This window comes from Pseudopipra pipra, chromosome 4 (genome assembly GCF_036250125.1).
Source record: "Pseudopipra pipra isolate bDixPip1 chromosome 4, bDixPip1.hap1, whole genome shotgun sequence".
Taxonomy (NCBI): domain Eukaryota; kingdom Metazoa; phylum Chordata; class Aves; order Passeriformes; family Pipridae; genus Pseudopipra; species Pseudopipra pipra.
The window spans coordinates 66,510,030-66,530,190 of record NC_087552.1 but is presented as its reverse complement, the minus strand read 5'-3'; the positions used below and the strand labels follow the sequence as shown (position 1 = coordinate 66,530,190).

The 20,161-nt window shown below is 42.2% G+C and overlaps 1 protein-coding gene across 1 annotated transcript in view; it reads left to right on the top strand.

Moving 5' to 3' along the window:
• Positions 1-20,161, top strand: part of MSANTD1 (Myb/SANT DNA binding domain containing 1) — a 37,468-nt gene that overhangs the window by 6,811 nt on the left and 10,496 nt on the right. Inside the window, 1 exon segment of the mRNA XM_064653359.1 lies at positions 11,637-11,901. Within this exon segment, the coding sequence (XP_064509429.1) occupies positions 11,637-11,901 (265 nt within the window).

Here is a 20,161-nt window from a genome sequence, read left to right as displayed (position 1 = left end):
TTTTAGACTGCTGCCTGTGATGCATTTTTGGTCTGCTTGAGCGGCTTCAGCCACTGGGATATTGCTGCCAGGCATTAAAGACAGCATGGGGGATATTTTCATCTATATGGCTGGTGAGATGTTGACAAGAAGCAGTCAGACTTGTTTTGCCCTTGTTTGGGAAGGTTTGTGGATCAGGCTGGTGAGCTCCTTAAAATCCACAGCAAAATAGGAGCTAAAGCCAGTCAAAGTAGTTTTTACCATAAGGTGATTGAGGTGGGGGAGAAGAGGACTGAATTTTTAAGTCCTTTGGAGTTGACTGATTGCCTCTAATAAACAGTCGCACAAGAGCACCTCCCCTGGGAAACTCACCATTGCCTTCTGTTTGCACAAACAGTGGAAAACATTGGCCACTTTTATTAAAAGGAGTGAGACACTGTGCTGTGAAATGGCTCAGTTTTCTGTAGATTGTTTATTCTTGTTTCTTTGCAGTCAGATGGTAGTTCCTTGTTTCATTGTTTAGGTCTCTGATTCTACAGTCATTAAAGCTGGTTTTTATAACTGAAGAATCCCAGCCTTCTGAGCAATTGAAGACTTGCTTAGAACGTGGGGATTCCAAACTGCTCCTTCTGGCTATGGAGAAATCTGTCAACTGAATGTTAAGGGATGAACAGAATAAGAATTCCCACTGCCAGTCACATCTGCCACAGACTCCCTTCAGACAGCTTGTCTGTACAGGCATCTTCATGCTGGATATCTCCTTCATCTGTGTGGTTTTAGGTTCCATACACTTCAGGTCTGCACTCCCTCCTCAAACATCTGGGTTAGGTTTCTTATTTAAGCTGCATATGCCTCACACCCTGTGGAGTTTGGCTGGAAGTAGGTAGGTTCTGCAGTACTGAAAATCCAGTCTGTTAGCTCCTCAGTTTTGTTACTATTCAGAATAATCTTTGCTGACCTACTGGAGGCAGCTTTTCTGCCAAAAAAGAGTCATTTGAGTGTTTGCTAATCTACCACAGGCGAACTGAGGCCAGTTAATCCATAATTTAAAGTAATCTTGTTGATTGCATTTGCATGATCGACTCAGCTGAGAAATGGATGGTGGCAGGTACCCTGTCACTCCTTTTGGTAGTATTAGCTTTGCTTACATCCAAATCTGCATCGGGGGAAGTTCAGGTTGCGCATTAGAAAGAGATTCTTCTCTGAGAGGGTGGTCAGTCACTGGAGCAGGCTCCCGGGGAAGTGGTCGCGGCATTAAGCCTGTCAGAGTCCAAAGAGTGTCTGGACAACGCTCTTAGTTACGTGGTTTCAGTACTCCTGTGAGCAGCAGGGAGTTGAACTTGAAGATCCTGATGAGTCCTTTCCCACTTGAGATGTTCTATGATTCTATGAGTAACCACACTGCAGTGGCATTTATAAGGAAGCAAATGATGCTGCTTTTCCCTGCGCAGACCTACACTTACTTGAGGCATGTCCTCTGGTTTACAACACTGAATACCACATTGAATGGAAAGCACCAGGGAGGATTTAAAAATCTCTGGTGGTTTTGGACACCTGGTCTTAGACCTGGAGACGTTTGCATCTGAAAGTGGTTTGTGGGCGTCAATTAGTTCAGAAGAACTTAGGAAAGGGGGCAGATCAGCTTCCTCAGGCTTGTCAGAATGCTGCTCCTGAGTGTGGCAGCTAGAAAAAGTTTCTTTGGTCTGTGGGCTGATAGGTTTGCTGGCAGCTTTGCACTGTAGTGAAGAGAGGAAACACATACACACTCCTTGGTTTAGTGATAGCTGAAACAATAGGAGATAATACCTGGATCAGAGCAGCACACTAAGGCTGAAATATGAACTGAACCCTGGTGCCTGCAGAGTGCTTGGAGCAGAATTGTGTCTGATAAACAGCAGACAGACAATGGGAGGGGGAAAACAGCTGGAAGAAGCCAGGAGTCAATGACAAGCATAACATCAATTGCAGTACAGGCTTATGGTGAAGGCAGTGAAAGATGTTGAATCCCAAGGAAGAGGACTGGTTAGAGAGACACACTTGGATGTGGTAGATGACTCCTCCTGGATGTCCATGGGATGTCCATGGAACAAGACTGTGCATCCTTAAAACCAGAGGGATCACAAGACCCCAAATACCGCAAACCACTGTGTCAAAAGGGGCAATGTTACATGCATATTGCAATAAACATTTCTCTGTTGAGATAGGTCCTCCTGCCTATCACAAGATGTGAGAGCTAATGCATAAGTTCCCAATACTGTGTTTGTCTTGGAGCTGCTACTCAGTGTCCTGGTAGCTGTAGAATTTTGATCATCTGCACAAAGGCAGGAGCCATCCTTTTGGGGGAAGGATTTGCAAACACAGACCACACAGGACTTCATGAGCCCCATCAGTAGCTCCCTGAAACACTTTGAGCATGGCATTGGAGTAAAGTGCTGTGTGATACTTCTACTTCAGTTCCTTGGAAGCTGTCTATGCTTCCCTTGTAAAGGCACGAATGCTGTGGGATTGGTGATGTTGCTGGCAGCCTGTCCCAGAAATGGCATCTGCCTCTTGTATGGTCTTAACTTCCATTAGCAACCACTTAAGTAGATAAGGTCTTTGGCTATCACAGCATGAGGATGCTGGTGAGTTTGGTTTTACTGACCTTTTTGGCAGCTCTCAGATCACACAGGCTTTTACAAGTATCGTCTGAACTTTATAGGTTGCAATGCTTTTCTTGAATTTCCATTCCTGAGGCTGCCTCGCAGTAATACCCAAAACACCATTTACATTTTAGTATTTAAATCTTTTATGAACTGATACGAAAATCTCCTGTGCCCTAAATATTTTATCTGAAATATATTTTTTAAAATCTTTAAATTATCCTCCAAGGGGCTGGAGAGCTGAGCGAACCCCTGCGGGGGGGAAAGGGCTGCAGCTGAGGGAAGTGTGGGGTTTCCAAGCAGAAGTGCAGGACAGTCAGAGAAGTTCCTGCCTTTCTTGACTTGGCAGACATCTTTGAATTTTAATGCTTTTTATTTTCAAAACCTGTGGTTGATTAAACTGCAGAGCAGCAGGACTTGGTTCCATCACTGTCCCCCGCTGAGATGAGCCTGTGCAAGGTGTTACCCGGGAGCTGCTGGGCTCACCTGGAGTGTGGCTGTGGGTTCAGGGCAAGGGGCTGGTCCAGCCTCCCCACATCCATTGCCAGCCTTGGCAGGAAGCCAGGGAGAGACTGTGGGGATGCAAACAGCTGCGAGGTGGATGCAGAAGGCTGCCAAGCCAGTAGCAAACTCAGAGCAGTGAAGCTGGGCTTCTGGCAGGGAACTGCCAGCAATTTGCGCTGCAGTTTCTCTGAGGTTGCTGGAAAAGGGCCCACACCGCTCTTCTTTCTGGAAGAACAGCAAGCTAGAACCCATTTATTCAACACAACTCTAATGCCTGTTACCACAACGCTGCAGAAACTCATTTAGCTGGAGTGCTGCACCAGTGCCAAGCTCCCTGCGCTTGGCTCCCTCTCCTCTGTTGGAATCTGGGGAATGGCTTCTCGCTAATGGATCAATGAATCAATAACCTCCTCCAAGCATTTATTTAAATATCACTACCTTTTATGCTGCTGCTGGGAAAGGATGACACCAGCAGCATTAATTCTTGCTGGGGGAGAAGCGATGCTGCGTACAGCACTGCGCTCAAACCAGCTGCTGTCATCTGGTTTTTCGTGACACGGCTTTTTCCTCCTGCCCTGCTGAGTCATGGGAACATCACTCAGCACAAGGCACAGGGCAGACTCCTGCACAACAGGGATTATTTTTCTTCTTTTGTGATACAACTCAAATCCAAATTGGATTAACTCATGGTTTATGTCTAAGGTGAACTGCTTGGAACAGGTTCTCTAGAGGAATTTTCTTCTGAAAGAGCAATATTTTCATAGCATTTTAGGAGCAGTTTTTAATGAATTAGACACTTTTCAGCATGTAGCTTGCTAAAACGTGCTAAAAACCAAACATGGGCAGGAGGACTTATTGACTAACCCCTGTAAGTAAGCAGGGCCAAAATAATTTCTTTCAAGTGGAATTTGGGAAACCATTCATTGGGAACTCAGTGATTTTCATTGTAATATGGTTTGTTGCTTCCTTGTCAGAAAAGGAGTATGTCTGATACCATGGGTTGTTTTGTATGCTAAGGATCCTCTAATGTTTTCTTAAGAGTAAGGAAATCTCAGAAATTCTCTGTTTGCTATAAATTGAACTGGGAGTATGACACATGTGGGACTGATGTCTTTTGCTTTCAACATTATATAACTAAATTTTTGAGAATATTGCCCGTCTCTCCCTGTATGCTTGAAAATTTAGGAACATGTGTGATTGAAAGTCCATCCAATTTGGCATCCTGCCTGCATGTATTGTAAGTGCCAGACGTTTGGGCAATGATTATTTGTACCTTCTGGAGACAAGGGATTTTTTTTCCCCTCCTCAATATGCTAAACTAGGGTCTGTAGCATGAGTGTCTGTGTTTCTGCTAAGCTTAAAAAAATACAAAGTAATTTAAAGAAAATTCTTAGTATTGTAAATTTTAATCTAATCACTATCAATATACCAGTCCATACCTGGTTTCTCCAAACAGTGAATTCTTTGGGTTCCCTGCAGTCCATGAGCTCCTTCTTCTAAAACCCCACAAAATTCCAGCTCTCTCCCTTGTCTGCTAATGCTTCCTGATCTGACCACAAAAACTGCTGAAGCCTCATTTCCCAGCTTGTCTGCATTCACCTCACTGTCTCTTGCCATCCTCTCTCCAACTGAATGTCTGTACAAAGCTGGCTTCCATGGTTACTACTAAAATAGGCAAAGGAGATATTTTTGGTCAGAATTTGCCAGTTCAGCAAGATCAAAATGCTTTTGGGAAATGTTCTGATTACAGTGAAATTCAAGCAGGATGTTGTCTTGGAAAATGAAATAAAAAACCCCTCCAGCTTCCTCGAGCTCACCTGCACCTCCTTGGACTACCGTCCTGGGCTGCCCAGTGCCCCACTCCACCATCAGGGAAACCAGTCATTCAGACAGCCCTGTGGCAGGGCTTTTGTGTGAAAACATTTGTTTTTCTTGTTCTTTTTGTTCTAAGTGTTGTCATATCAAAATCTTCTCTGCCCCACATCAGCCAGGGTGCCTTCTCCTCAGTCAGCCTCCTCCAGAGCACCCATTTCTGTTGTTGGACTTGTTTGCAGGTATTATTTATTTTAGACATCCATAAAAGCTATTCAACCATGCCATGTCTTTTGCTCAGTAATGTGTTGCTGTCACTTGTCCCTTCTGGTCTCTCCTATTTGTTTCCCTTGTGGCATGCCCCAGTTTAGTTGCAGACCCTCTGAGGAAAGAGACTGTCCTTTTTTTATGTATCTCGACACACCTACTGTACTTAGCCTGAATAATTTTTTTTTTCATTCTGTATTTGCAATAGGACCTCCTGCAGTTTGGGTAGCTTTGGCTTTCCTTTACAAATGCTGCTGTATTGTTAAACTTCCCTCCCAGGTCCTAGGAGAGCATGAGCTGTGTCTGTGTACAGTTCTGCAACAGTGACCTCATGGCTCTGTGTTCACAACAGCCTTATGGTTTCCTGTAGATTCTGAGCCTTTACAAACCCACATGATTCCAGCACCCAAGGAAACTGGCAGACTGAATGGTGCATGGACCTTACCGGAGTTCCTAAGCCCAGCTACAGTGCCTGTGAGGTGCTTCCCTACCTCAAGGTGAGCTTCTCATTTCTAGCACTCTCCTCAGCACAACAGTTTCACTGCCATGTTGGTTTAATGGAGGAGAGAAGAAGGCAACTTCTCCTCTATGATCACCTGTCCCTGCCTACCTTCTCTGGCCAAGATTTTCAGAAGTAGTGGAAGAGTGTTTCCTCTCCCATAAAGTATCTCATAGAGTATTTCTTGTCTCATAGAGAATCACAGTATCATACAGGATCCTGAGTTGGAAGGGATCCACAAGGATCGAGACCAGCTCCTGTCTCTGCACAGGACCACCCCAAGAGTTACACCATGTGTCTGAGAGCATTGTCCAAATGCTTCTTGAACTCTGTCTCACTTGGTGCTGTGACCACTTCCCTGGGGAGCCTGTTCCAGTGCCCAGCCAACCTCTGGATGAAGAACCTGTTCCTAATATTCAACATAAACCTCCCCGACACAACTTCACACCATTCCCTCGTGTCCTGTCATTGGTCACAAGAGTGAAGAGATCAGTGCCTGCTCTTCCACTTCCTTTTATGAGGATGTTGAAGACCTCAGTGAAGTCTCCCCTCAGTCTCCTCTTCTCCAGGCTGAACAGACCAAGTATCCTAAGCTGCTCCTCATACAGCTTCCTCTCAAGGCCCTTCACCATCCTTGTTGCCCTCCTTTGGGCACTCTCTAATGGCTTAATATCCTTCGTGTATTTTGGTGACCAAAACTGCCACAATATTCATGATGAGGCCGCCCCAGTGCAGAGCAGAGCGGGACAATCCCCTCCCTGGCCCAGTTGGCAATGCTTTGCCTGATGCCCCCCAGGACAGGGTTGGCCCTCCTGGCTGCCAGGGCACTGCTGTCTCATATTTAACTTCCCATTGGCCAGGACTCTCAGGTCCCTTTCCACAGCTCTGCTCTCCAGCATCTCATTCCCCAGTCTGTCCGTACTGCATTGCATTTAACCATCTTTGCAAATTGCAGTGGGCAGCAATCAGAGACACTAAACCCATCATTTTCTGTGAGAAAGTGGGCGTTTTAGCCCAGTGGCTAGCAAAATGTGGGGCAGGAGACAGCCTCCCAACACATGCAGCTTTTTTAAACTTAAAACATAGTATTCCAGTGCAATGCAAACTCCAAATGCTTTGTTTTTAGACAAACATATACATACTAGTACACCCTTTTAAGAAGAGTTACTAAGGTGTGTCTGCACTGAAATGGCCAGAGGATGAACACGTTCTCTTCAGTCACTGTCCAGTTCCAAGATTTGTTGTTGCCCCCATGTTACACTCCTGGTGGACCAGACTGGAGGATTGCGAGGAGCTGTGACCAGTCTCTGGTTTGGACGGTCTTGCTTTCAGCAGCTTGCCCCAAACACAGAAGGGTGAAAGCAGCTTTGTTTGTTTGTTTGGTTTGGTTTTTTAGTTATATGTATTTAAGACATTACAAAATGTTCTGCTGAGATACTTAGCGTTTTAGAGTTCGACCTGTGCCTTCAAGGGGTGACACATCTGATGACCCTTCAGAGGGGACCTCCTCCTCCTAGTGTCACAGCTCCAGGGTGCTGCCTGAAAGGGTGTTTGCTGCCAGTTAGCCTCAAGACTTTCCTGAACCAAAGCTAATGTGCTTCCATTTCTGAAATCGAAAAAGGCAGTGATCTGTGTGTCAGCAGCCCTATCGACAGCTCCCGTGTGGGTTTCAGACATGGAAGTACATTTAGGAGAAGTTGCAGAAATGTCTTGTATCCTAATGGAATAAATTCTGATTTGCCAAGAAGCATCTGCCTGACTTCTACCACAGTCCTCATCAGCAGGATCGGACATGCTCTTCTGTAACCACAGTGTAATTGCTCACAGTTTGTGGGTTGGGCTCCAGTGATTGACTAGAGACGTTATTCCCCTGCAAACAGAAGGGAAAACACCATTCCCTAAAACCTGGCTAAAGGAAGTTTTGTTTGGCATGCATTAGCCCATACTTGCAAAGCTGAAGGCTGTATACAGGGTTGGTTAGCACAGATCACCCGAAGTGTAGTCAACAGATGCGTTAGGATTAATGGAGTTGTTTGAACTCTGTGATAACGTTTGTAGGAAAAGTTCATTAGATCCACATCTGCAAATTATAAAACCTTCTACCCTGTTTGGGGTTTGTTATCTGTAGAGATCACTGTGAAAGATGGAACAGCTGTGAGAGCTATTATTCAAGTTGATATATAATAATTGCAAGAAAAGGTAGAGTGTTTAGACAGTTGATATGAAGAACAGATTTGCAACAGGATTATTAAATTCATGTTCCTTAGCTCTCAGGAGCAGGTGTGAATTGAAAGGAAAGGCACGAGTGAGATCCTCAAGCCCACTGAGATTGGTGTTCATAAGAACATCTTCTGGATTTGTCACAGCAGTGCTCATCAGAGGAGGAACTGGGGCGAGCAGGAGAGTGAAGAAGGCAGCTTTCTCCTGCAGGGGAAAGTAATCTACAGCGGTGTACTCAGTAGCTCTGTTATGTATATCATTGGTTTCCAAGACCTTAACATCCTTATTTTATTGATGAGAACAGTTAGAGCTTCAGTTGCTTGCAGGGTATTTGGTTCCAGACTGGTCCTTGGTCTTGAGGAAGCTGGTGCTGGAGGACTGTGCCATCAGCAGAGATATCAGAGTGGAGTTGATGAGGGATATCAGTGCCTTTGGTCCGGCTGAGTTGCAGCTTGTCATGCCAGCAGTTACTCTGGTTTAGTGACCAGCCAGTCATTGAGGTAGATGACAAATCTTGACTGGCCTCTAGCTTGAGAGGGGCAAGAAGCAGCTGAGTGCTAATTGACTTTCTCCTTCCAATGCCCCCATCTTGGAAAGGGACAGCTCTTGCTGCTGCAGGGCTGCTCTTCTCCTAAGGGTTTGCTGGTCCTGTCTTAGCTGTTTGTCCCAACTCAGGGACCAGGACAAGGGCTTAGTGACTCCCAGGAACTGCACACTTTTACAGAACACCATCAGACAGAGGCGCAGCCCGGAGAGGTGTCTTTTCCGTCCCCTGGCTCTAGTGAAGACTGCAGGGATTATCTGGGGATAAAAGAAACTTCTCTTGCTTCCAGCTCTGTATAGGAAAACAGTCACTTTTATCAACCACTTGGCACGTGTGCTTCAGTGAGGTAGAGGAGGCATGCGGGGTCTCCATAATTAATTATTTTCTCAGAGGAGGGGATAAAACCTGAGTCCTTGAAACTTAGATTCCCTTCTGGTGCTGAGAGGAGGGGAATAAGGGAGGTATTATTAGAAAGCATTTCTTTTATTTAACAGATGTTAAATAGCACTATACCACTATATCAATCTGTCAAGTATACTAATAGAAAACAGGGTATAGAAAAGTTGAGATGTGAATTTCACAGGGAAACAACCGCCCCCTTCCTGCAGGATCCTGGGTTTGAGTCTGGGGGCCAGTGTGAAGCACAAGGAGCAGCCACACATATGCCAGGCACATGTGGATGGAGAGGGGAAGGAATAGTTGTGGACTACAACAAAAAGAACTTGTTGCAGCTGGAAAGGTTTTCACCCACCCTGTCCTGGTTGTTGCAGTTGAAACTGGATTAAAAATATTTTTAAAGCAGGGATCACATGTATCTCTTGGTTTTTACAATGTGTGTGTATATCATGCTATGGGTTTCAGTGGTGTTAATCAGCATTTTCAGAACCTTGGTGGATTAAAGTCTGGAGGAGAAAAACAAACCTCTACTGGATGATTAAAGGTTGAGAAGCAAGCCTGGCTTTGCAGTAGCATGCATTGGTCCCAAGTCAGACCCAGAGCGATGGTATTTTCTTCTCAGACACTGCGTTGGTTCCTTAAACTTGTCCTGGTGATCCCCAGCCACTGGCTATGACTGCAGGCAGCTCAGTTCAGTACGGTTTTATTAACATAGCTGCCTGGAGCCCAAGGTTAAGTGATGAGAATTTCAAAACAAAACAATAAATTAATAAAATGAATGTGTCATCAGCTGATCCTCTTCTGACCACCATCTGTCCCCTGATCATGTGATGTCTCCCAGCTGGCCACCCAAGAGACAAACCATGCAAGATCATCATCACAACATATGCTGCTATTTACACATTTTTAAAGGTAATAGTTGCTAGGCTGTCATATTAGTAGTTAAAAGCAGTTATTTGGAAGCTAGGGGATTTTTTTTTTTTTTATTATTTCTCTCTCTCTTTTTTTTTTTTTTTTCCTTAGGAAGGCAGTGACTCAGCAGGTATATTTCTGACAGAGACGTTCAGGGTTGTATCAGTGGAAGTTCCTATGTACAGTTTATGTGATTCCCCCCACCACCCCCTTCCCTTATTCTGTGGTATGCTGTTGTGCCTCTTGTAATAAACAGTAGAATAAATAAAATAGAAAGAAGGCAATGATACTACAAATATCACTAGTGTACCTTTAAGGAACATTATGTGCTCCCTTTGCCATCTCTAGGATGCAAACCAAGCTGTGCATTTTTAAACTATTGTTAAGATCAAGGATGTGGTTATGAGAAGACTTACAATTTATAGGATACTTAAGCATTAAGGATTGAGGCACAGAACATTTCCTGGGGATTAACGACTGACTGGGTGAGCCTCAGGCCATTAACCCCTGCCTGCCATTAATCTTCAGGAAATGCCCTGCAGTGAGGTCGTTATTGCTGTTATATGCTGAAACAGAAAAATAATAAGAAGAAAGGTCCGTGGTTTATTTATTTATATTTTACATAACACGATTCAATTGGGACTGTAGGAAATGCACATCTTTTTCTTTATCTGGTTGTACTGCTGGAATTAATGCAGTTCCTGCATCTCCCTCATTTGTGAAAGATTATTGTCAGATTGCAGGAGTGTAAGAGTGGCAGGATTTGGCCCACTGCTTGTATTTAGTACAATGAATAAGCGGTTCTTCTCTGGTATAACTGCTGGCAGAATTTAGCCCTATATAAACCCCAGCTCAAAATGCTTGTTTTACAGCAAAGCAATTTATTCGCAGTTCTAAGCATCTCACAGCCTTTTTTTAACTCATCGAATAATCCTTTTAGGTTGCCCATAAAGCAGGTGAAATGCTTCTGCTGCAGTCCTAAGGCAGAACACAGGCTGCATAAATAGCATCTAAATTACTAGGAATACAAAATACACATACAGTAATACATACCTACAAAGGCAAATTCATACTGACAGGACTGCAGTGTGTGCTTATCAGCAGCAAAACATCTGAGGGAAAAAAGTGGCTTTATATTGAAATTTTATATACATTTCTCTCTATATTTAAACACTTAAATACTATTTTGTGCATGGTCTAAAACCCAGATGCAGGCTCCTTTTTAATGAGCCTGCCTGCTTAAACATTTATTAGCTTAGAGATGTATAGTTTTCATAAAGCTGGCTGATTCTTTTTGCAGAATATCTTTGCAAAAAAAAAAGCTTTTTTTTTTGTGTACATGGCCTCAGTCCTTGCAACCTCCTAGAGAGTCTGTCAAGGCGCAACTTAAAAGCTCGTTCAGGCGACCATGACCCCCTGCTAGCAGATTGTCTGCCTAAAAGGTAAGGGAAAGCTAAAAAAGAAGTAGAAACTTAAAAGTAGCTTCTCAAAGGCTGCATAGATCTTTTTTTTGTTAAACCTAAAGTGTTTAAAAGCTTTAATATTGATGGCCTGTCAACTTTGTCCTGATTCTTTGGCTTTCAGTTAAAAGGTTTTTGTTGTTGTAGCTTATGCAGTTGCTCTGTTGCTATGGAAACGTGACATCAAAATGACGTTTCTCTGTTTAAAAGCTTTTAACTAAATTCCTGCCTGTCAGATGTAGGCCCCATTTTGTGCACTCAAGCTTCAAGCTGTTGCAAAAAGGTTTCATATGTTCTGTTGTCATTCAAATTCTTTATCCACATATGCATGTCTTGCACTACAAAAAACCTAAACTAAAAACTCAATCTATATTAAGTGTCCTCTTTTAAAACCCTTTTAGGTCAGTCAGCAATGGCTGCAGCAGAAATTCCCAGTTACATTGTCTCTTCTCAGACTGAGAAACACAGGAGGGCCAGGAACTGGACTGATGCAGAAATGAGAGGTTTAATGCTGGTTTGGGAAGAATTTTTTGATGAGCTGAAACAAACTAAAAGGAATGCCAAAGTTTATGAGAAAATGGCTAACAAACTCTTTGAAATGACTGGAGAAATTCGCCACGGAGAGGAAATAAAGATAAAAATTACAAATATGACATTCCAGTACAGGTAAGCTTCAGTTCATTCTTTTTATTTTAAGAGATTTTAGCAGGGACGACGCAGTGATTTTTTGCCTTTCAGAAAGAAGTCTCCTAGAGGAAATCTGTCGATAAAAGATTAAAGATTGTTCATATCGCTTTTAAAATTCTCTCTTGCCAATGCTGTTACGTCATTGTTAATTTTTCCCCCCATTTCATGTCAAACTCTGGGACAACTTTGTTTCTTTAAAATTAGCTGGCATTGTTATGATGCAGAGGGATGGAAATGTATTTAGTGGGGAAAAGAGATTTATTTTTTTTTTTGCTCTTTGCTGAGGGGACTGATTGTGTTAGCTTGGAAGCCAGTTCCTTGCAGGGAAACTCCTGCAGTTTGAAGTGGCCACTGAGAATCGGAATTGCAAGGCAAAGTTAAAAAAAAACTAGAAGAGAATAATGTTTGGGGGGGGCTGATGCTCCTAGATTTTGGTCTCGTGAGTTGAAGGGTTACACTTCATGGGGCCAAGAATAATTGAATGTCTTATTACTGAGTGACACACATTGCTATAATTATAAGCAGCAGCAGTGAAAGAACTATTATATCTGCAGAGAGAGAATCAATGTGCACCGTCAATACTGCTCCAAAGGAGTCGGGGGGAGGGCGGAGGTGTCTACAAGGGGATGATAAAGAACAGGCAGGCAGGCAGGAGGGGAAGTTGGCTTCAGAAAATGCGAGGCATTTGTGCATTTGTTGTATGCAGGAAGAAAAATAATTAGAACTTAACAGAAATATTTCCATATCTTTCTTCTTTTTTCTTTTTCTTTCTTTTTTTTTTTTTTTTAAATTCTTATCTCTGTGAGGCACAAACTGCCTCATACTGGAAATCCTGAGTGGTGATTTGAGCTATGTGCTTGTAATGCAAGAAAATCAAATATGTGACTCTTTTATTTAATCTCTCCTCAAAGCTCATATTAATAATAAAAAAGGTTATTACAGCAGGCAACCATGTTAAAACTGCTCGCTTTTCTGTAAGGCACCCTTACTGTATTTAATGCAGAGACTGCTCATCAAATAGAAAACTAGGGAAAATCCTGTAAACCCCTTAACTTTGAATGTCCTTCTACATTTCTATGATCCACAAGCATAATGTTTAACATCATTTGCCATAATATTAAACCTGATGTTTTGTAGGAAATGCTGATGTCTCCAAAATGTTTTACTAACCCTGCTGTAATCCTTACAGTTTTCTTCACTCAGACTGTAGCCGAGAAAGCTGGAAGTAAGCTAAATTTTTGCCCAGCATCACCCCAGCAAGTCGGGAGTTGCTGGCTACCAGGCTTTTGCTTAGTCTGCTAAATCTGCAGTCCTCCCTGCTGAGAAATACATCTCGCGGCACTGAGATTTTACAGGTGTCTAGCAACACCGCACGATATTTAAGTGCCGTAATTGCCAAGTGGAATAGGTTATTTCTGTCAGCCTTTGTTCTAAATTTTCAGTGTTGTCATCAATTAGAGAGCCTCTTTTTTTTTTTTTTTTCTAATGAATGTTTTTACTTTAAAGTTGTGCTGGGGGAAGGGGAGAAATAAGATCACTCACATACATGCACTCTGTGTGTGTGTGTGAGAAACTGCACTTAAAAAAAATACCCTTCTATTTTGGTGAACTTCTAAGATTGCTTCTGTTGCATGTTGTCACGCTGCTTTTCTATTTTGCAGTGCATTGCAGCTCCCTGCTTATTGATTGAGATGCTAATTTTGGAGAGTTAGAAAACTGCCTTGCGCTGTCAGAGTGCTGTTTCATTTTGTACTCTTGAATATGAAATGCATCTTTTTATTGTTTGTTCAAAACCTGTGTGCTTTGCATTCAAGGTGAGGTGGTACAGAGAACAGGGACAAACAAAAGCTATGACTTACAATATCTGTTTCTCTGGGTAATTTTTGGTGCTGTGTGAGGATAGGGAACGTTGTGATGAAACTGTAAATGATGTGAGTGGCCACTGAGTGCTGGCTTTGCTGTAAGGCAGCTGAGTTTTAATCCATGTTTTGGTGCCCGCAGGTCAGTTGAGGAAGATGCTTTACCTCACTGTATTTCTGGGCATCATCACTGTACTGTGGCATAAACTGGAAAAGAAGATCCTGAGAGTAGGAAAGTGCTCTATTTTGAGATAATAATTTGTAATGATTATGTAGGGTTAGTAAGTGTGACATGGGAGAATGTAGCACCAGTAGCAGGAATTAGGGGGGTGCTCTGCACCTGAGTGCTTATTTCTTCCCATCACTTCAGGGTCCTTTACTTTTTTAGGCAGCTGTTTACAGCGCTGCAAAGGTGGAGTGGTCTCTAGTCCACCTTTGACAGCCAGAAATGAACTGCATTAGAATATTTATGTGCCACAATTTCATAAAGGAACATAAGATGCTGTCCTACAAATTGCTACACATACCTATATGAATGGATACCTGTATGTATATTTTTTCTATAAAAGGAAAAGCAGTACTTGAATATTTCTACTAATCTTTTTAACAAGTTCAGTTTTAAAAGTGTTATCACTGGCATGTCTTATCCTGGGACATCTCTTGAAACAGGTATTATTGGTGCTTTCCAGTTTGAGGATCCCATGGCATTTTAAGAGGCAGTTCAGTAAATACTGTTTTATTTATTCTGCTCAGTGAAAGCCTTTCGTTATTGTGCAGAAGGTGTCAAAGTCATACAAACATATGAATAAGCAGAGGAGGAGCCTTTCTTATCCAGTAATTATTGCAGTTGCTGCAGCTAATGCAACTATGTACATGCCTGCGGTGGCAGGAGGCTCAGAATTTGCTCCCAGCCCAAGTATTCACCCTGATTCTGGGTATGTTTGGATCCTGTGTGGGATTTTGTGCTGCCACATGGTTAGTTCAGGTGTAGTTCAGTGCATGTGAGCATCTATCAGGAAAGCAATTTTAGCATGAACACATCCCATTCCTCCACATCTGAGGTAAAAACATTATTCAGATGTTAAAATGCCATATAGAAATCTATTTTATCTCATTATCTTCTCCTTGAATTCTTGTGTTTATTGCTGACTGCCCTATATTTCAGTGAGGCAACAAGAGAATGAGAAGTTGCTCAGAAAACACAGTTAGGCTGAGCTGTGGAAAGCTTTCTTTATTAAGAGAAATGGGAAAGTTTGTGAAGACAAAAAAATATAAAGAAGTTTTAGAGGTGCATAAAAATGTACACTACTATTTTTCAGAATGTAAAGCAGATATTTTTTTGCCATAATACGAGAAGTTATTTATTAGAATTGCAAGGCAAGAAATGTAAAACTAGTTAAAGTCATATAAATTTGTATTGCACTGCATAATAAGCATGTGGAACTCATTACCACTGAAAATCATTGACACCAAGAGAGCAGCAGGTTGTTTTATTATTATTTTTAGTAAAAATTAGATTTATTAAATAAAAATGCAGATGTTGTTTATCTTCCAGTTAGGTAGAGTTATAAAAGACAACATGTTTCAGGATATTACTAGCTGTCGATGGAAAAATAATCATGTGTTTTTATGAGTGAATGTGCCCCCAAAAGCTGTCTGTCAAAATCATTCTTGAAGTATTTAGCACTGACCTTTGTCAGAAGTGAGGCAGCAAGACGATGGGCTGATCTGGCAGCAGTTCCTGTTTTCCTCTGCATGACTGTAGTCCAAGTGCATTTGGAGGAAACTGTTCAGGGAAAAATATACCGTGACCTGAAATAATTCTTACTGGAGTCTCAGTATATTAAGGGACCATTTCATCCACCGTGCAAATTGACTGGATGGAAAATACTGCACAGCCCCATAGGTGGAAGGAAATTTTTTTTTTACAGGTGCATTTGAATAAAATTCTGCTTTTAGGCATTGCTGTAAAGTCTGAAATATCTGCTGTGGATAGATCAGCCACAAGGTTTTTAATGTTTCATTTCAAAGACACCTGTGCAGTGAGCTGCATGAACCTCCCTATTTATCCATCTTGGAAGGAGGAAGGGCTGAGTCAAGCTTCCTGGATTTCAAAGTTAAGCTTTCTGATGCCTTGGTCATCAAAAGTTTTGCTGAGATTAGCATGGCAGCTCTTGCAGTTTAGCATCACACAGAGTATGTGCCAGATTCTTTTGTTATGTAGCCAGCTTGGGGCTATCAGCTCATATGAACCTGTAATTAGTCCTTCTAAAAGAAAGCCCTGTCCTGTCACCACTAATATGCTGATCTTACTGTGTAACAGTGCGCTGTATCTGCTGTTAGAATATTGCCACTGACACAATACCCACTGGCTTACAAAAAGGGAGCAGGGCTTGTACAGCTTGCACAGTGGTCCACAGTTTTGACTGATTCCTTCTGATGTTTAAAAATAAGAACTGTGTGAATGCAAATTTATTATTTTAAAAAACATCACCCTCCCCAAAGCCTAGAAAACAGGATGCAGCTGTTGCTCTCTGATTTGAATCACAGTCAATTAATGTTAATGATTGGTAAATTTGAATCAGTCTCATGATTTGAATAAGAGTAGTCTAATTTTTTATTTCCATGTGTACATGACAGCAATTAAACATTGTTGCTTGTGTAACCCGTTGCTATACTCTATAACCTTAAGCAACTAGAATATTTGACCTCTGTTACAGAAAAGGATAAAATATAAGTGTAGCCAAATTACTGCAGAAAGCTGAATTTGGATATTTTACAGTCTTTCTCTTTAATTTCAATAATTTATAGCAGATGCACAACTTAACACTGTACTTTCATACATCTTTCCCTTCCTCACCATTCATTGGTTCATGAACAGTTGCTATTTATTATTTATTTTGAAAGCTTTTCCTAGAAACCCCAGGAGATGGATCTTGTATCCATTCCTTGAGGCAAGTAGTAATATCAAATACTGCAATAATAATAAAAAAGCAATACTATTTTGAGCAAAGCCTAGAAAAAGAGGCAAGCTATAGATTGCTTGCTTTTTGCTGACTAAATAATGATGATTTAAAAAAGTTCTGTAGAACATAATATGATAATTTTATTTTAGAAAGTGGATTAATAGGCACAGGGAATAAAGCCTGCAGAAAGGTCAATGGCAGCACAAATGACTCAACAGTTGTCTCAGTCCATTCAGCAGAACAATTTGGCAGTAGGATCTCTAAGTCCATTAATTTATTCACTTATCTGGAATAAGACAAGCAACCACCTTTCAAATTACTGGGTTGGCATGCCTTAGATATTTGTCTGCTGGAAATCTGACTTTGTTCCCTGATTTTTTGGAGAGAGTTCTCAGTCTCCTCTGCTCTCAGCTGGATTTTAATAGAGCCTCATGAAAGAGCAACAGGTCTAGATAAACCCAGTGGGAAGTTGTTTCTCAGGCTCTGCTGACTTTCCTGCTTACCCCTGTTTCTTACCTAATTTTTCTGCCTGCTTTGCTCACTCAGGCAGCAATTTGCCCAATTTCAAAGTGCACATCTTGCTCTCTCATTTCTGGACTATTGCGTTCTAGCCTTCATATTGTACTGTTTCTTTTTAACATCTTCATGTTGCATTATAACAACCAAACAACCAAACTTGCATCTTTTGGAACCAGCTAAGATTGCTGTGATGAGTTATGGTAATGACTGACAGCAGTAAATTAATTTTAGACTTCAGTTTTGCCAGGGTTATGCTTACCTCAATGCAGGCAAAAGCTCTCAGCTGTCTCACTAGGTTTTCTGAACTCCTGGTACTTGCAAAAAAAAAAAAAAAATCAGTAAACCCTGAAACTTGATATTAATTTTACAAAGTTAGTTATTTGATTTGTTTTTACCAGAAAGCTAAACCATGACCACTATGCCAGTGAATGTTCTCCCTATTTATCTCTACCTGCAGCGTTTCTACTTCTTTTCCAAAGGACTGGCACTCCCTTCCCCTTTATCTTCTCATCTCTCTGTTTCATCTTTTTTACTGTATGTAGGAGCCAGACTCCATACGGGTAGATGATTGCTGCTGCTGGTGCTTTTAAGCTAACACAGTTCTCTTGCCTAACTCCTGGTAGTGATCCCTTTTATTTAGCTCAGAATTATGGTAAGCAGTCAGAAGTAGAAGAGTTAGTATCCACTCAAAGCACTGAGAGCCAGAGAAATACCTGGGTTTATATAGCTGCAATTCTACAGCTCTGTGGGCTGATAATAAACAGCAGCTCTTCCTTCAAAGTCATCATAGTTCTGGAAAAAATAGGGTCTGGGTGCACAGCTGAGCTCAGTCAAAAAAACCCCGAGATAATGACCTACTCAGGCAAAATACCTACTCTTGAAAACCCCCTGCCATGGACAGGGTCACGTTCCACTAGACTGTGTTGCTCAAAGCCCCATCCAACCTAGCCTTGGACACTGCCAGGGATGGAGCATCCACAGCTTATGTGTGCAGTCTGTTTCTCTACCCTTTTAAAGTTTAAAACCATTACCCTTTGTCCTATCATAACAGACCCTGCTAAATAGTCTCTCCCCATCTTTCTTGTAGGCCCCCTTTAGCCACAGTAAGGTCTTCCTGGAGCCTTCTCTTCTCCAGGCTGCAGAACCTCAACTCTCTCAGCCCGTCTCTGTGGCAGAGGTGCTCCAGCTCCTCTGAGCACTTTTGTGGCCCTCCAGATGGGGTTTCACAAGAGCAGAGTAGAGGGGCAGAATCACCTCCCTCAACCTGCTGCCCACGCTGCTTTTGTTGTAGCCCAGGATAATGGTTGGCTTTGTGGGCTACAAGTGCACATTGCCAAGTCATGTCCATCCTTTCATCCACCAGCACCCCTAAGTCCTTCCCTGTAAGGCTACTCTCAATCCCTTCATTCCTCAGCCTGTATTGATACTGGGGGTTGACCCGAAAATCACCACGAGGGTGGCTTGATTTAGTGAAAGCAGATGAAAGTAATAAGGCTGAGGATACTCAGTATCTTTTTTACTTCAGGGTTCACAGCCCAGGTTTCCCTGTCAGATGTGCCTGGGGCAGGGTCAGTGGAAGTATCAGTAGTAGAAAAGGACTGAGTTGGGAATCGTCTCTGAAAGTTTTGTGAAGATTGAGGGAGTTTCCTGGGGACTGGAGGAAGGCTGTTGAATCTTCAAAAAAGGCAGAAACAGGAATTAAAAGTTGATCATCTCCCCTTAAACTCCTAGGAAGATCATAGAGCAAGCTGCCTTGTAAGCAATTTCCAGTCACTTAAAGGAGAAGGTGGTGGCTGGAAATAGTCAGAATGAATTTACTAGGAGGGAATCACATCTGACTGACCTACTTGCCTCCTGTGATTAAAAGACTAGATCTGTGGATGAGGGTAGAGCAAAGTATGTTGTGTAGCTTGACAGCAGAAACCTTTTTGATGCGATCTCCAAGAACATTGTTTTGTCCAAGCTGGGCTGTTATACTCCAAATGGAAGTACTACCAGCTGGGTGGAAAACTGGCTCAGTCTCTGGGCACAAAGAGTAGTTGTTATTGGCTTGTAAACTGCCTGGAGGCTCATGCCAAGTGTAGGACTGCGGGGGTTTTATACTGGGACGGGTCAAACCATGTCCCGTGACGTCTCAATGCAGCTGGTGGCCTTGGCAGTGCACGGCTGAGCTGTGCTCACGTGTGGCCTTTGGCACCTCACCTGTGGGGATGCTGAGCACGGTGGATGCACTGCACTCAGCAGCTGGGGATGGTAATGTTTTAAGCAGCAGAGCTTGAATACATTGGGGGGTTCAACACGGGCAAACGAATGTGCCATGTAGACAGACTTGGCTAGTAGCTTATAGTGGTTTAATTGATATGTTTTTTCATGTAAATAGACTAAATAATTGAACTAAAAATAATCAATATCAATTGAGGGTTGTTGTCAGCCCTCTATTTAGCTATTTTCTATCTGTGCTAAATGGATATACATGTATTTGTAGGTTGTGCTAGATATTCTCTGACTATGAAATTGCAGCAGTAGGTTGTGAAACATGTATGAAATTAAAATTTTGCATGCATAGAGGGCATAAAAGTATGGATGGCTGTGAGGCTTTGCTATGCAGGACTATGATGTGCATTGCTAAATAGCTGGAAAAGCTCATCAGACCTTGCAAGGACAAGGAAAAAGAATCCTTAAATGGCTTTAAAATCTAAGCAAATCTTTCTAACTTCTTTTCTCACTAGTGGATTTCCCCTTACTCTAGGCTGAGAGCTGTTTAAAAGGAAGAACTTCAAGTTCTCACTTTTAAGTTTGGCAGCATTTTTATTATGTTTACATGTTATTTAATTCTATCCCTTGCAGGACCAGTGTGGGCAGGATGGATTCTGAGAAGGAAAAACCTGAAAGGCT